The 18,391-nt window shown below is 42.8% G+C and overlaps 1 protein-coding gene across 2 annotated transcripts in view; it reads left to right on the top strand.

Annotated features, from left to right (window-relative positions):
- The window catches only part of LOC132282918 (putative 3,4-dihydroxy-2-butanone kinase), a 71,895-nt gene that overhangs the window by 19,099 nt on the left and 34,405 nt on the right, over nucleotides 1–18,391 (top strand). For both annotated transcript variants that reach the window (XM_059784750.1, XM_059784748.1), the window contains one exon: nucleotides 18,213–18,268. In XM_059784750.1, coding sequence (XP_059640733.1) covers nucleotides 18,213–18,268 — 56 coding nt within the window. The remainder of the gene's footprint in view (nucleotides 1–18,212; nucleotides 18,269–18,391) is intronic.

Below are 18,391 nucleotides of genomic sequence, written 5' to 3'. Positions count from 1 at the left end.
TAGGGTTACAATCTCTCTCCCAGTTAGCTAGGTGGTATTTGAACTCATCTCCCATGCCTCCCCACAAAAAATTACTCTGAATCGCATCAAGTCTTCTAACCACTGTTATAGGCATTGGGAAAAGGGACATAAAATAGGTAGGGAGGTTCGAAAGAGCGCTTTTCAGAAGAGTAAGCCTCCCCCCTTTCGATAAGTACTGTTTTTTCCTATCCGCAAGCCCCCTCGAATCTCTTGACAATCGGGTCCCAAATTGAAATCCTCCTCGACGAAGCCCCCAGAGGGAGTCCCAAATAAGAAATCGGGAAAGAACAGTGAAAAACTGAGAATAGAAGATAATAATTTGGGAAATTTTCGCTACACTGAAATGATGGTGTCCTATTGTGTATTTATAATTAAAACAATGAGAGAGATATGGAGAGATTCTCTCAACAAACCAATCTGAGATTCTCTCAACAAACTTATCTCAACAAACCTATTTGGATTTCCTTTTGATCTGATTTTCTGGTTGATTCAATATATCATTAGCTAATCTCTTAACACCCCTTTCAAGATGATGGTGGAGCAAGGACGAACCAACAACTTGTCTCTTAGAAGTTGAAACTGGGGTACCGATAACTTTGGTGAAGACATTTGCTTTCTAGTCGGCGCTTGGAACAAACACGATTTTTAGAGAGCCATGTAACACACGTTTCCTTAAGAAGTAATAGTCATTCTCAATATGTTTGGTTCTGGCATGAAGAACTGGGTTGGAGGCCAACTATGTAGCACTGATATTGTCACAGTGAAGGATTGGAGGATGGTGTAATGGAATTTTTAACTCTCGAAGGTGGTGTGTAAGCCTCTGGATTTCAGCTATTGTGTGCGCTAATTCCCTATATTCTGATTCAACACTTGATCTAGAAACAGTGGCTTGCTTCTTACTACCCAGGTGATGAGGTTAGGGCCAAAGTAAACACACAAGCAAGTAGTAGAACGTCAATCATCTGGAGAACCAGCCCAATCAGCATCAAAAAAAGACCTAGCATACATGATCATAGGATTTCTCATTGCCCAACTTGCACACAACCCCCGGAACGTTGCTTCTAACCCTAGCCTCAATACACTCGCTGGTAATCTATGGAGAGTTAGAGAGAGAGAGAGAAAGAGACCGAGAGAGAGAGTCTAATGGAGGCTCTAAAAATATGTTTCTTACCCTAAAAGAGTAAGAATGCATATATATATATATGTATATATATATATATATATATATATATAAATACAAGAATGACTAATTACATAATGACCACACTTTGACCCTATATATATATATATATATATATAAACATAAGCATTCCAACACTCCCCCTCAAGCTGGGGAATATATATCATATAATCCTAGCTTGGAGCAGATAGTCCTTAACCGATTATGTCCCAATGCTTTGGTGAACATGTTAGCTAGTTGATCTTCAGACTTTACAAATGGAGTAGAGATGCTCCAATTTAATACTTTTTCCCGAATGAAGTGACAATCAACTTCAATATGCTTGGTCCTTTCATTGAATACAGGATTAGATGCAATGTGGATGGCCGCTTGGTTATCACAAAATAATGGAATGGGAGCTTTGACTTTCAACCCAAGTTCTTCTAGAAAATGTTGTATCCATGCCAACTCACTGGTGGTATAAGCCATTGCCCTGTACTCAGCTTCAGCACTAGACTGAGCTACTACCGTTTGTTTCTTACTTTTCCATGTAACAAGATTTCCTCCTACAAATGTACAATAGCCTGTAGTAGACTTTCTATCTGAAGGAGATCCAGCCCAGTCAGCATCTGTAAAACCTTCCACCTTGAGATGACCATTCGATTTATATAGCAACCCAAAACTCGGAGCTTGCTTGAGATATCGAATAATTCAAAGAACAACATTCCAATGTGGCACTGTAGGAGCTCCCATGAACTGACTCATGACACTAACTGCATATGAAATATCAGGCCGAGTAATAGTGAGATAAATGTGGATGTTTATAGAGGGATTTTTTCTTTGTCTTGTGCCTTCGTGATGGAGGAGGATGGTTTCACTTGGGGCTTTTCTGGGTTGTATGGGCCAGTTGATGATGATGTGAGGGATGGTATGTGGGAGGAGTTGAGTGGGGTGAAGGAGAGGTGGTCTCTTCCTTGGTGTGTGGCAGGTGACTTTAATGTGGTTAGGTCCCCGGCGGAGAGATCTACAGGAGGTGCATGGACTTAGGCTATGATGCACTTTTCTGACTTTATTGATGGTCATCAGCTTATTGATCTTCCTCTTGAGGGAGCTTCTTTCACTTGGTCCAGTGGAAGGGAAGCACCAACTCTCTCTCGCCTTGATAGATTTTTAATTTCTGGTGACTGGGAAGAGAAGTTCCCGGATGTTGTTCAGGCTGTGTTGGCTAGGGTGACTTCGGATCACATTCCTTTGGTTCTGGATTGTGGAGGGTTGAGATCTCGTTGCACTCCTTTCAGATTTGAGAATATATGGCTTCGTGCGGATAACTTCCAGGGGCTTGTGCGTTCGTGGTGGGAGGAGAACCTAATGGTGGGTACGTCGAGTTTTATTCTTGCAGGAAAGCTTTATATAATTGAAAAATAATCTTAAAAGGTGGAATAAGAAGGTTTTTGGGAGCTTGGAGTGGAGAAAGAATAGGGCTTTGGCTGATATTGCCGAGATCGATAGACTGGAAGGGGAGGGTGTTCTTTCTGATTCCCAACACAGTAGGAGAGCAGCTTGTCAGGCAGAATGTGTGGAGATTGCAGTTTTGGAGGAAATTTCGTGGCGTCAGAAATCTCGGGCCTTATGGCTCAAAGAGGGAGACTGGAATACCAAGTTTTTTTATAGAACCGCTAATGCTCATAGGAGGAATAATCTCATTGGGCGGATGTGTGTGGATGATGTGGTTTTGACTACGGAGGAGGAGGTGCGTAGCGGTATTGTCTCTTTCTACCAAAAGCTCTATGTTGAGCCTCTTCAATGGAGGCCACGTCTTGATGATCTTCACTTTGATTCTATTTCTGCATTGGAAAGAGATGGGTTGGAAAATCCTTTTTCGGAGGAAGAGGTGCTGAAGGCCCTTAAGAGCTGTAATGGTGATAAGGCTCTAGGCCTGGATGGCTTTACTATGAGATTTCTGTTGGAGAGCTGGGAGGTGGTTCGGTACGAGGTGATGGGCACTTTTCATGAGTTTCATTCCACGGGGCGGTTTGAGAAATCACTGAACGCATCTTTTATTGCTCTTATTCCTAAGAAGGGTGGTGCTTCTCACATTAAGGATTTTCGACCTATCAGTTTGATTGGATGCATTTACAAGCTCATCGCAAAAGTCCTTGCATTCCGTTTGAGGGAGGTCTTGGATGGAGTTATCTTTGAGTCTCAGAATGCTTTCATTGGGGGTAGACTGATCCTGGATTCCGCTCTTATTGCCAGTGAATGTGTGGATTCTCGATTGTGCAGTGGGGCTCCTGGGGTTCTATGTAAGCTGGATATCGAGAAAGCTTATGATCATATCTGCTGGAATTTCCTGTTCTACCTGTTGGAGAGGATGGGCTTTGGTGAGAGATGGAGGAAATGGATTGTTTCATGTGTTTCCACTGTCAGGTTTTCGGTGTTGGTGAATGGGTCCCCTGCGGGGTTTTTCGGCAGCTCTCGCGGACTGACGCAGGGGGACCCTCTCTCCCCGTTCCTTTTTATTATTGTTATGGAGGCTCTTAGTAGGTTGATGAGAAGGGCGGTGGATTTGGGTTTTATCAGGGGTTTCAAGATCGGTCCCGACTCCGTTCAGCAAATGGAGATTTCTCACTTGCTCTTTGCGGATGACACTATTATTTTTTGTGAGGCAGAGGTGTCCCAGTTGAGGTATCTGAGATGTGTTTTAGTTTGCTTTCAGGCTGTCTCTGGTTTGAAAGTCAACGTGGGCAAAAGTGTGCTTGTCCCTGTGGGGGAGGTTCAGGAGGTGGACACTCTGGCTGCAGCCTTAGGGTGTGGGACACAACGTTTCCCTATCTCGTATTTGGGTTTGCCGTTGGGGGACTCGGCCAGGAGGGTGGGAAGTTGGGACCCGGTGATTGAGAGGGTCGAAAGAAGATTAGCTGGTTGGAAAAAGCAATATCTCTACAAGGGTGGTAAAGTTACGTTAGTGAAAACCGTCTTGTCAAGCCTTCTAACGTATTTTCTTTCGCTCTTTTGGGTTCCAACCTCGGTTGTTGGCTGTCTTGAGATGTTACAACGAAACTTCCTATGGGGGGGTTGTGGAGAGGAGTTTAAGTATCATCTTGTCAGATGGGAGTAGGTTTGCAGGCCTTTTCAGTTGGGCGGGCTTGGGATTAGGAGATTGGCCCCCTTTAACAGTGCTCTCCTCGGTAAATGGCTTTGGAGATTCGGCTGTGAAAGGCATAGATTATGGAGAAGGGTTATTTCCTGTCACTTTGGGGAGGAGAGAGGGGGGTGGTCAGCTAGGTCAGTCAGGTCTACTAGTGGAGTAGGGGTGTGGAGGGCCATTGGAAAAGGATGGGACGAGTTTTCCAAACATGTTAGATTCAAAGTTCTGGATGGAATGTTTGTCCGGTTTTGGGAGGATCCCTGGTGCGCGGATAGGCCTCTGGCTCTTTTGTTTCCAAGGCTGTTCAGGATTGCTGTTAACAAACATGCTATGGTTGCTAACTGCTATCGCTTTGATAGCGGGAGGTTATCTTGGGATGTGCGATTCCGGCGATCTTTTCAGGATTGGGAGTTAGATGATGTCACTGGCTTGTTGGCTCTCTTGTACAGACAGGAGGTGGAGGGCACTGGTGTTGACTCCCTATTTTGGGTACCCTCTTCTCAGGGGATGTTCCAGGTCCAGTCTTTTTTTGTGTGCCTTTTTGGTTTTCATGGCGTTTCCTTCCCGTGGAAGACGGTGTGGTTGTCAAAGGTGCCTCTTAGGCTGGCCTTTTTCGTGTGGACTGCAGCTTGGAGCAAGATTTTGACTTTGGATAACTTGAGGAAGCGAAGACATATTATTGTTAATCGGTGTTGTCTTTGTAAGTTGAATGGGGAGTCAATGGATCACCTGTTGCTGTATTGTCCTGTGGCTCATGATTGTTGGAGTCTCATTTTTGATTTGTTTGGTATTCATTGCGTTATGCCTCGGACATCTCGGGCATTGCTAGATATTTGGAGGGGCCAATGGGTGGGGGCTCAGACGAGAGTCTTTTGGAGGGTAACCCCCTTTTGTGTTTGGTGGAGCATTTGGAAAGAGCGGAATAGAAGATCTTTTGATGGGAAAAGAGTCCTCTATTGGGGTGCTGAAATTCTCTATTATTTGTACTCTTTTTTGTTGGGGTTGGGGGAGAGATTTTTCCTCCATTGAGGATATTGTGGACTTTTTGGGCTCCTTAAGATCATAGTTTCAATTTTTTTGTATAGCTTGGGACGTGTTCCCCTTTTGAACGCCTTCTAATACATTTTACTTATCAAAAAAAAAAAAGAGTAATAGTGAGATAAATTAATTTCCCGACTAGATGTCGATCTCTATCATGGTCTTCAAATATATCACCCTCATCACACAAGAGTTCTATATTCGGATCCATAGCAGCATCAGCACAACGACCACCCAACATACCCGTTTCTTCTAATAAGTCCAACACATACTTCTTTTGAGATAAACTTATACCTTCCTTGGATCTAGCAACCTCAATACCCAAGAAATATTTGAGTTTGCCCGAGTCTTTAGTGTGGAACCGATTTTGCAAAAATAGTTTCAATTTACTAATGCTGTCAGAATCATCACCTATTATAACAATATCATCATATACCACAAGGAATATAAAACTAGTCCTAGTGTGCTGGTGAAATACCGAATGATCTGTCTGGCATCTGTTAAGGCCAAAGGAAAGTGCTGCTTCTGAGATTGTTTCAATCCGTACAGGGCCTTCTTAAGGCGACATATAGCATAACGAGACTCCCCCCTGAGCAACAAACCCAAGTGGTTGCTCCATATAAACTTCTTCTAGTAAGTCGCCATGCAGGAAGGCATTTTTCACATCTAACTGAAATAGCGGCCAATTACAATTGGCAGCAATAGAAATAAGAACCCGGATAGAAGAAATCTTCGCAATAGGGGAAAAAGTCTCATCATAATCGATACCATAGGTTTGGATGTATCCCTTTGCAACAAGGTAAGCCTTCTAACGCTCAAAAGATCCATCAGGAAGATATTTGACGGTGTATACTCACTTACAACCAACCGGTTTGGAACCGGGAGGTAAGGGAACAAGGTTCCATGTCCCATTATGATAAGGAGCATCCATTTCATCTATCATGGCTTTGCGCCAACCTGTATTAGACAGAGCATCCTGCATAGTCTTCGGAATAACAGTTGCAGATAATGTGGATAAAAAACAGGAAAAGGAGGGCGATACATTGTTATAAGAGACAAAGTTAGAAATGGGATGTGTAGTGACACAAGAACGAATGCCTTTGCGCAGTGCAATAGGAAGATCATCGGCGGCAGGAGGAGCCTCAATAGAAGTAAACAATTGGGGCGGTGCTACTTGTGGTCGTCGACTATACACTTGAAGTGGCTGTGGCACTTAAAGTGGCTGTGGTGGGTCATAGTCGGATGAATGGGACATAACAGGCAACAAAAGCAACAACTTGGTATCTAAAGACGAACTATGTGAAGAGAAATAAGGAGTGTCCTCAAAAAAGGTAACGTCCATGCACACAAAAGCACTACGAGTGCTAGGATCCCAACATTTATAAGCTTTTTGAGTCCGAGAGTACCCAATAAAGACACTTAATGGCACGAGGAGACAATTTATCAGTGCCAGGACGTAATATGTGAGCAAAGCACACACACAAAACACACGAGGAGTAATTGCAAATAACGGTCGAGTAGGAAAAACAAAGGAATACGGGCATTTGCAGTTAAGAACAGAAGATGGCATACGATTAATTAAATAGCAAGCAATTAAAACAACATCGCCCCAAAAGGGCTTTGGAAGATGCATATGGATCATTGATGTCTGAGCTATTTCAATTAAATGCCTATTTTTTCGTTTTGCTACGCCATTTTGTTGGGGAGTATAAGAACAAGAAGTTTGGTGTAAAATACCACGAGTCACAAAATGTAGAGATAGCACCTTTCACATATTCCATAGCATTATCAGATTGTAAAGTTTGTATAACACATCCAAATTGGACCTTAATTTCTTTTAAAAATAATTGAAAGATGGAAAAAAGTTCAGAACGATCTTTCATTAAAAACAACCAAGTCGTCCTTGAATAGTCATCAACAAAGGTAACAAAAGAAGAAAAACTTGAATTACTAGTGTGACGAGTAGGACCCCAAATGTCCGTATGCACTAATTCAAATAAAGAAGACCGACGGTTATCAATACGAGGAGGGAAAGTCACTTTATGGTGCTTGCCCAATTGACACGACTCACAGTCTAATGTAGACATTGACTCGGGAAAAGGTAAAGCTGAAGTCAAGTACCGCAATGCGAGATGACCTAACCGATAATGCCACTGATGTACAGAAACCTGGGAATGTAAAGCAGCACCACTAGTGGACGGTTGGCAATCCAAATAATATAGGTCATTCCTTTTAATGCCCCCACCAAGTGTCTTCTTCGTGTTGAGGTTCTGGAAGACACAAAATGAAGGATAAAATGTTACAAAACAGTTGAGTTCTTGAGTCAGTCTACTCACAGATAATAAATTAAAAGGAAATTGTGGAACTAGTTGCACAGAGGACAATGAAATGGAGGGAGTTAGTCTAATTGTGCCATTACCGATAATGGAACAAGTTCTACCATCTGCCATAGTAACAAAAGATTTGAAGCTAGACTTTCGAAGATTAGAAAGTCGAGACCTATCACCTGTGAGATGGGTAGATGCCCAAGTCAATAACCTAAGGTGAGGCTGAGGTCTGTACATTGGAAAGGCATGCAACATTACCTGATTGTGCAAAAGTAACCACATCAGCAGAGTTGTGATGAGCCTGGTTGTTGACCAAAGCACTGAACTCAGCTTGAGATAGTGTGACATTGTCACTTGTAGATGCAGTCGATGGCAATACAGAAGTCGTAGAAGGTGGGTCTTTGTGGCCAAGTGAGGAATGAGAACCAGCAATGTCAGAGGAAGAAACTACTTGATTCGCCCAAGTAGGTTTCCCATAAAGAGCCCAATAGTGCTCAATAGAATGGTTAGTACCCTAACAGTGACTGCAGTAGTGAGGAGCAGTACTTCCACGACCACGACCATGGCGACCTCTATCACGACCACCATGGCCACGAGAACCACTCAAATGTCCTCCATACCTTTGGTTGCTACTGGGACTGTCATGACCTCTAAAGGACTATGAGGTGACACAGGGGAGCATCATGGCTGAATTTTCTTTCACAGTTGATGTCCCTTGGGATGGTTCTGAAACTTAAAGCAATAGGGCATAATGTTACCCAAAGATGGGACTCCTCCATCAGCAGCAAGTATTTGATCATGAAAATTCTGAAGGTTTGGGTCTAAACCCGCAAGGAATATGGAAACATAAAATTTCTCACGTTGTCGCTTGAGAACATCAAGATCAGCAGTCAAGGGATGGTACTGATTCAACTCATCTAGCAGGCTTTTGAAAGTACTATAATACTGACTGATGCCTTGACCAAACTTCCGAGAATGAAACATCCTTTCATATAATGAATAGATGCGAGAAACATTTGTGTCCATAGAGTAGGTTTCTTGACCAACATCCCATATTTCCTTTGCAGTGTTTACAAACATAAAATTAGATGCAATTGAAGGTTCCATTCTGTTCCACAACCAGGATATAACCATATAATTATCAGTTTCCCAGTCATCATACATTATTGCAGTTTTAGATGGAGGAGCCTGAGTAATAATCTTCAGTTTTCGGCCGGCGCCCAAAAAGATTTTCACGGCTTGAGCCCATAGTAATTAACTGGAATTACTTAATTTCATAGTTGTAATTTGCAGTCCGATATGATCAGAATGTGTAACAAGAGATTTAATTCCGAAAACAGTTGAAACTTTAGACATGAGTGGCTTCTGAACAGACAAAATATATATATATATAGCTGAGCTGAAACAAACAAGAGAACTTATCTGTCCCGAGAAGAACCGAACAATGTAGGAAGGAGAGAAAAGTTCTTTGTGGCACCAAAACAGAACAGAATAGACCCGGATCAGAAAAAAAAGATTCTGGTCGAACCTCAAACTGGATCTCGAATCGGGTCGGATCTGTAATCGGGTCCCTGTAGAACCGAGTTGGGGGAAAACTGGTTTGGACTAACCCAACTCTAGTGACCAAACACCCCAAATCCCGTAGCCAATCACCCATCTTCTTCTTCACCTTCAGTCCTAAATGAAGAAGCCGACCACAAAATCAGTCGCAAATGACGACTGCACAACCAATCGACAACTGGTGACAGCAACACAGACGGTCATCGATGAAGAAAACGGCAACAATCAGCGATCGCGACACTGGCTCGAAACCTCCGGCAACACTCGTTCGAAACCACCCGCAACACTCGCAGTGACAACAACCTTCGGCAATGGCAAGAGATCAGATATCAACAGTGAAGCACCTAACAGCAGGACAACCTCACGAATCGAATCTCTCTTGAAGCTAGTACACACCTTAGCCAACGATTATCCAACTCGTAGAGACAACGGCAATGATCGGTTGTTCTGATACCATGTAGAGAGTTAGAGAGAGAGAGAGAGAAAGAGACCGAGAGAGAGAGTCTGATGGAAGCTCTGAAAATATGTTTCTTACCCTAAAAGAATAAGAATGCATATATATATATATAAATACAAGAATGACTAATTACATAATGACCACTAACCATCCGTAATTACACTTTGACCCAATATACATACATACATATATATATACATACATACATACATATATATATACATACATATATATATATAAACATAAACATTCCAACACAATCAACACAAAATCTGTCTCCCACCAACAAACGCATTTTGCGACTCTGAGATCACTCTATCCAAGACTCTTCTTAACCGGATTTCTAAGACTTTCGCAAAGATCTTGTAAATTGCACCCACTAAAGCTAATAGTCCTGGAGTCCTTGCCCTCCAAATCTCCACCCCTTTTAGGAATAAGGCTAATAAAGGATGCATTAAGGCTCTTCTCAAAACTCCATTAGCAAAGAAAGCCCCAATGGTTGCCATCACTTCATTCTTCACCACCTCCCAATTCTGTTGAAAGAAAGAAAGGGTTAACCCATCCTATCCTGGCTCTTTGTCCCCATCACAACTTCTCAAGGCCTCTAACACCTCCTCCTCCTCCCCAAACAGCCTCTCAAGCCAATCTCTATCACTGTTTGAAATTTTGAGCCATACCAGCACGTCTTCAACTAGCTGTCTCTCTGAAAAGCTGCTCATAAAACAAGACAAACCCATTCCAGATGTCCTCTTCCCTAGTAACTATAATGCCATCAAAACGCATTCTCCCATTGTGATTCGCTCTTCTGTGAGCATTAGCCAATCAGTGGAAAAATTTTGTATTCCAATCCCCTTCTTTCTGTGAACATTAGCCAATCGGTGGAAAAATTTTGTATTCCAATCCCCTTTTTTTTGCTAAAGAGCCCTAGATTAATATCTTCAAGAAACTTCCTCCATCTCCACAATTTCTTCAAACTGGGTCTTACACTCTTTTCTCCTACTAACCTCCCTTTCACTTGAGTTCCCTGCTCTCCCTGCTTGTTATCCAATTCTAAAATCTCAAGAAGAAGCTTGTTCTTCCGCCATTCAAGATTACCAAACACATCTCTGTACCAAGTCTTGATGTCTTCCTTCAAACACCTAATTTTGGATGCAAGTTGGATGCTCAGGCTGCCCCTAACTTCGTACCCAGTCCACTAATCCTGGATCCTGTCTTTGAAATCCTCGACTCTAAGCCACATATGTTCGAACCGAAATGGGGTTCTCTCTCTCCTCACTCCTCCACAATCAAGAGGAATAGGAATATGATCCGAGACCGCACGAGCCAATGCCACCTGAGACACATCAGGGAACTTCTTCTCCTAGTCACCAGAAATTAAAACTCTGTCCAACCTTGACAACGTGGGAGACTTCCGTCCGCTAGACCAAGTGACCTGGCCTCCCTCCATTGGGAGGTCGAGAAGAATTTGAGGGTCAAGGAATTTTGAAAATTTTGTCATTGCTGAGGTCCAGTTACCCCCCCGTGGATCTCTCACTACCCCAACTCTCTTATCTCCACATCCCCTCCTGGCCCATACACTCCCGAAAACATCCATTGCATACCATCTTCCTCCAGCGCAAACAGAAGAGGGATGGAGAATCTCCCCTTTCAACATCCACCTTCTATCCCAAAGAACCACAATACCCCTCTGCATTGACCACCTCCCAACCCACAAATCAACCACCCCATAAACATTTCATAACTCTAGCTGTAGCATTAGCTAATTTGGATTCTTGCAAGCCACGCCACATGTGCCCCCCATTTTCTAATCAAAGCCTTCACCACCTTCCTTTTGTTCGGGTCATTACTAATTTAACCTTCATAGACACACAATTTCTCTCCCCCCTCCTCTCCTTCCCCCAGTTCTCTTATCACTTCCTTCTCCACTCCTCCCTTCATAGCTCACATAGGAGATTAGATTTTTGAGCTCTCTCCCCCCTTTCCAGCAAGGACTTTTCTTCTCCTTCATTAGAGCCCATTCATCGTCCACTTGTTGAAACATATCATGAACCTGATTATCCTCCCCGGCACACGTCATTCCCAGAAGCTTGCTAGTGTCCTCAATACATTCCATAAACCACCCTCATTCTTGCCTTCAAGATTAGCATCCCTCTGCACTTCCCTTATCACTGCCAAATGAGTGCCAATTCCTATGGTACCATAGTTTTCCCACACTGGAGTGGGAGATCCAGGGAAGAATTACAATCAACAATAGCCCGGTCATCACATATTGAGGGTAGTGATAGGTCACCGTTCCAATGACCACTGTCGTCCCCAAAATCTAACAAACATGGGAAGTCAGCTCCACCCTTGCCCCCAGCACATTGAAGTTTCAGGTCAGATAGCAGAGCTTTGGTAGTCCCTCCATCAATCAGCAATTGGGTCTCGCGACCTACACACAAGGTCACGCTCCCATCTTCCTTCCCGCTTGGGATGAGCTTCAACAGCCCACAATGGTCTGGCACAACACTTGAATCATAACATGAAAGAGCCCCAGTAAATTCAGACGCCTAGGACAGATCCTCAATATCATCCTCATTCCTGCCTTCTGTTCCCACTTCAGAAACCAGCGAAAGCCTGTTTAATTCCGGACACACCCCCATCCATGCGTCCACCAAGCCTCCTCAACACCCCATAAGGAGTAGAAGGAGTAAGAGAGAGGATAAGGCTTTGAGTTTTGGGCGGAACACATACCAGGATTGCGATTCACGTTAGTGGACATCACCCATTTCTGTTTTTTCTCCCTGGACCATCTTCATCTATTTGATCGGAATCGAGGCTTGTGGTGGTTGCTCGTTTTCAGAGATTGGTCTTCAAAAGGACCTTCAGACTTTGTCTTTGCTTCTGGTCGATCGCAAGTCTTCCCTGTACTCTGAGGAGATGGGTCTTCTTAATGGATTTGCATACATACAATCACCATGCTTGGTTCCATGCCACGTTGAAGTGGCCCAAATGAATTAGTTAGAAAAGGCCCAAAGGGTCGGTCTCACCACGCCCCAGAGCGCTGCCCAAGAGTCTGGGCTTGAGCATTGGTCCTCCTTGATGGATCCACATGAGCAAACTTGTCCTTTGATCTCAACCTATAATTTTCCTGGCCCAACCGGGCTTCCAATAATTTTTTTAATCTTCCTTCCGTGGGCTGAAAAGACTTGGGCCTATGAAAATCCTAATGTTAGTGGGCGTGCTGCCATTTGAGTCTGCTCTCACAAAAGAGTTGCACCCATTAAGCCCCTCCCAGATAAAGTGTGAATCTGGGTCACGTGCCCTCCCACTACGTAAGGGATCACGTTTCTTCCGATTGAAATTTGAAAAATTCCTAACATTATCCTTGGCCTTATCCAAACTGCTATAATCTGAATGAGTGGAAGCATGCCACCCACGTGTCCTTTCACCATCGTCGCCAAATCCACATGCTGCCTGGGCGTTCACGTCACTCCTCCTTCTACGCTCTTCACATTGGCCATCCCTCTGCAACTTCCAGCCATCTTTCCACTGTTGAAATTCCTGAACTCCTTCTTGGCCCTTCGACATTATCATTAACCAATCTTCCTTCTTCAATAGAAGGGAACCATCTCCACACTCCAAACTCTTCTTTGTTGGCATGAGTTCATTCAGGTGGTTTTCCTCCCAAATCACCACTTTGTAGCATAGCCGTTCATCGTGGACGAAGATCGCTGTCGGACAATCGCTTCCATCTCGCACCCAGATACGAATGATCTCAGCATCTCGTGACTCATCCACTTCCATCCACACAAAACCACGACACAAATCCCCAACATTAACAAATAAAGGGTGACACCAAAGGTGCAGAGGAAGGCCATACAACAAAACCCTTTTCAAACCCTACTCTTTCAGCACCTCAGAGCAGCCCACCTGAAAGCACCATGTATCCACACGCAATGTTGCCTTGCCCCAATCCCGACGACCTTCCTGAACAACTCTCCTGGCTTCAGGTTGTGAGGGAAGTCGAAAGAGGAGTAGTGAATCTGGTAATGGTGAAATACCGACCCCACATGAAATTTTCCTAGCACAGCCAGCCTAATCAGCATTCTGGTCTCGGTTTCCCACTTCTTTGTCAAATTTGCCCACCAAACACAACCCAAGCACCTCTCCGCGTCTTCCTACAGAGGTGTCGTCCACCCAAATCGAGGGTCCTCTGTAAGGATTTGCGACCTTAACCATCCTCCCTCATGGAAGGCAAGGTAGCCTAGCAATCTCCAAATAGGATTATGAACCCATAACCAGAAAAGAGAAAAGGTCAACTGAGTAGACTCCGACGCCTCACACCATGCACAACAACATTAAAAATAATTACCACTCCATCCTTTTGAGCCTCAACTCTTTCCTAATATTTCAAATAATTGGTGGTTATAGAGAGTTGGCTGTGAAGACTTAGAGCAACCCATAGTTTTTGTGGGCTTGTTATTTTTATTATTTTAATGTATTAAAATTTAGTCAAATTTACACAATAATTTCTTTTTATTTTTTGATAAGTAAGATTGTATTAGAAAGCGTTGAAAAGGGGAATGCATCTCGAAAGCTATACAGAGGCCGAAGCCAGAGACAAGGTCCTAAGGACCCACTGAACCCAAGTTATCAATAAATTCATCTATAGATATACAATTTCTCCCCAAAATCCAACTAAAAAGAGAGCTAATAATATAAACGTCAAAGCCCATAAGGAAGATTCCTCCCCATCAAAAGATCTTCTATTCCGCTCCTTCCATAAGCACCACCAAACACAAAGGGGAACCGCCCTCCAATACTCACGGGCATGGCCCCCCACATTGTAACCTCACCAAGCATCAATCAAACCCCTCGAGGACCGAGACATAACTCATTAGATTTCGAAAAGACCAAAAATAAGGTTCCAGTAGTCATGGGCTACAGGGCAATGCAAAAGAAGGTGATCCACGGACTTGCCATTTCTCTTGCACAAACAACACCAATTGATTGTAATATGTCTTCCCTTTCTCAAATAATCCAGGGTAAAAATCTTGCCCCAAATAGCAGTCCAGACAAAGAAGGCCACCTGAGGGGAGCCTTGGAGCACCAAACCGTCTTCCAAGGGAAATTAGAACGTGAAAATCAGAGAGACTACGGTACAGGGAACGAACCTCGAATCTCCCCTCAGAGGAAGGCACCCAAACCAGTGAGTCAGTGTCACTACCATCCACATCCTGTCCGTATAGTAGCTCTAACAAACCAGAAACCTCATCCAACTCCCAATCCTGAAAAGAACGCTGAAAACGCACATTCCACGTGAGCGTACCCTTATAAAGCCGATAACAGTTGGCCACCAAAGCATGTCTATCCACGACAATCTGGAAAAGTCTGGGAAAAGAACGAGCCAGCAGGTGATCGCCACACCATAAATCCTCCTAGAACCTAACACCCCTTCCATCACGTGCTTTGAATTTGACATGTTTAGAAAATTCATCCCATCCATTTCGAATGAATTTCCAAACACTCATGCCTCCAGCAAATCTGATCGATTGGAGGACCACCCACCTCTCCTCCCCGTAACAACACGCAACAACCTTCCTCCAAAGACGATAGCGGTCACTTTCGAATTTCCACAACCACTTACCCAGAAGAGCCCTGTTGAAAGGTGCCAACCTCCTAATGCCCAGACCTCCCATTGGAATCGGCCTGCACACTTGATGCCAACGAACAAGAATAATCTCCAGTTATGATTAAATTAAATTTAAAATTTAAGTGTTATTACATTGGTATTAGAGCATCGGTGCCATTAGCGCGAGTTCAAACTTTTTGTGGGCCCCTTATTCGGGATACTAAGGTTGAGGTAGGCTCGGGGCCATCTTTAGCTTTTGGGTTGGATGGCAAGTGTTTGGCTGGTGAAAGATGGTATCAGAGTCAATACCCAACCGAAAGTGTGCAGACTTGAGTTGTTTAGGTGGGCAAGCACTTTGAGGACTTGTGTGTTGGTGCATGGTGGACGCTTGTGGTTGGGATTCCACATCGCTTGGGAAAGCAAACGTTGCTGAGAATAAAAGGAGGAGATTGCACACCGTATGTTAACAATGCATTTTAAGACAATGAGGGGAACTCAAAGTGGACAATATTGTTTATATTGTGTTGGGTCATGGCATAATGAGTTTCTTTTTTCCCGTCAAATATGACATGAGTTGTAGTGACTTAATAATTATCAGTGTTGTTAAAGGCGCGCCTAGGCTCGAGGTTTAGCGCCTATTGTCATCCCAGGCTCACTGATGTTTACTAGGCTCGCGCCTCAGTTGCGCCTCGTCCTGTTTGTGAGGTGCGCCTAGGTGCGCCTCACTGATATTTGTTTAAAAAAATACGATTGTTCTATTTCTTAAGCCAAAAAGGGTACTTTTGGCAGCCTAATAAACAAAAAAGAAAGCTCAATCATACGATAAGGAACTTTTGTTCAAAACAATAAAAAAATAAGAAAGCCCAAGAGTCAAAGTGTTAACCGAACAACGATAAAATGAGATTGTGAGACGAAGACGAAGCCCTAGTTGCAGAGATGAACGACGAAGCCACGTTAGTTCTTCTTCTTCTTCTTCCTTTTTTTTTTTAAACATATTTATTTCTTTTTGTGCTTTGTTTTGCCATTCAAAAAATTTTGCTTTGCCTTTCAAGAAAACAAATTTGTACTCTGTTTTATGGTTGTTGGATGCTTGTATAGTTGATGGATTTACTTTTTTATATTTGATATTAATTTTTAGAATATTGATATGACTTATGAGATATGAATGTTATTATGGTAGTTTAAATTTTCAATTATGCGTCTCACTTTACTCAGGCGAGCGCCTCGCCTCGCGCCTAGCCTCCAAAGGACCTCTAGCGCCTTGGTGTGCTTTGTGTCTTTAATAACTATGATAATAATATAAACAATAATTTCAACATAAATGACTTAATTATAGTGACGGCTAGATATATATTGATTATTGTCAATTAGTTAGAATTTTGCTTATTGGGCTTTCTAAGCCCACCCTATTTTTCCTCCACATGTTTCAAGTACTTAAGATATTGGATGGCTCGTGGATTTATCTTGGCGGTTCACTAGTAGAGTTTATACTTCTTAGTTTGATATACTTTTCTTGTATTAGTGAGCATAGGCGTTCGGTCTTCTTGGCCCCAAATTTTCAGAGCAATTGATCTCACTGTAAGAAAAGGTAACTTGTTTATTAAATAGCCAACAAGGCAATTGGTCCATTCGATTTCACCTTCATTTGCAACAAAGCAAGAACATATGGTTCCCCTGTTTCTGAGGTTTGAAATATAGCAAAGCAATTCTTTTGTTACCACTGCTACTGTTAGGTTTTAAAATATTGTCCAACTCTCTCTTTGGTTCAGGTCTGCAGTCAAGTTTGGGTTCACACAAGTATCCATTTTCATCTGCCGTTTTATTTTTCCCCCCACCAGTTGTATTAGAGTTCAGTTTTGGCAATCTTTTCAAAATTTGAACTTCATCCTGTTCCATGCACAGCAGCGGCATGTGCATATCCATGAGAAATCAACACCATTTCTTCCATGAGAAATAGGGTTGCCAAACTGAGATCTGGATCTTGATCTAGATGGAGCGTTCTATCTCCAACTGCTTCTGCCTCCACTACGCCTGTGCCTTCAAGCCCACAAAAACCACCATGACCACCTCTCAGTGAGATGTTTCTCATCCCTCTAGACTTCCAGTAAACCTTTGCTTCAAAATTTCGTTCTTCTTGAGAGACTCCGTCATATCTTTGGTTTACCCTTGACCTTCTTGGATAATTTCTAGGATATTATCTAGAGATTCAGGGACCCCTTCTGTACTTCCACTTCCGGCATCACCTTCATCAGTTTTCTGGTCTGTCTCCCCAATAGGTTTCAACATTCCTTTTCATTTGCATTTCCAATACCAATGTGTTTCAGCAATGGAAACTGTAGCATTCATTCTGGTTGCAGATGCCACTATGAATAGTCCAAAGTAACATTCTAAAAGTATAGAGACTGGAGCAAGTGAGAAATAAGTTAGAGTAGCAATGGAATGAGAAGAATCAAGGGATGGTACAAAGCCAAAAGGAATTGATGTGGGGGAGCTGAAGAAATGGGGTTAAAAGACCAGAAGATGTGGAAAGTAGAAAAGAAGGAAGGATTGGGCCACTGCCGAGCTATGTAACTGGAACCCTAGAGAAATCGTCTAGAGAGATAAAGTTTGAGAGAGGCTCCATCCCTAAGTGTTGTATTTTTCTGTGAAGTCAATGTCATAATGTTCAAAATATCGCCTTCTTAAGTATATTTTTGATGTCTTATTTAATCTTAATGACCTGGAACTCCCATCATAGGAAATCATTTATTCTCAACTGCTGTTAGATGGATGCTTTTGAAGTAACTATTTATCCTATACTGTATGTGTTGATTAATTTTTTCATGAGAACATCATTTGTTTCCTCAATTGTTAGGTTTATTTTTGACTTTCATTCCTTATTTTTTCAGGAAACTAACTATGTTCCCATTACACGAGGGAGTAGAGTGGTGCTCATGATTAATGGGTAAGTCCATGAATATTCTTTTTGCAGTCTAAACTGTAACGTACCCTAACAAGGTATGGAGTCTCCATGAAATTTTTAAATATACATGCAATGCAGCAATATTTGCTTACTCAGTCAAGTTGA

This window comes from Cornus florida, unplaced genomic scaffold (assembly GCF_030987335.1).
Source record: "Cornus florida cultivar Cherokee Brave unplaced genomic scaffold, ASM3098733v1 CherokeeBrave_3.0.0_Hap2_Chr11, whole genome shotgun sequence".
In the NCBI taxonomy this organism is placed as follows: domain Eukaryota; kingdom Viridiplantae; phylum Streptophyta; class Magnoliopsida; order Cornales; family Cornaceae; genus Cornus; species Cornus florida.
Note: the sequence above shows the minus strand (reverse complement) of the source record. Positions and strands in the feature narration are given on the sequence as shown.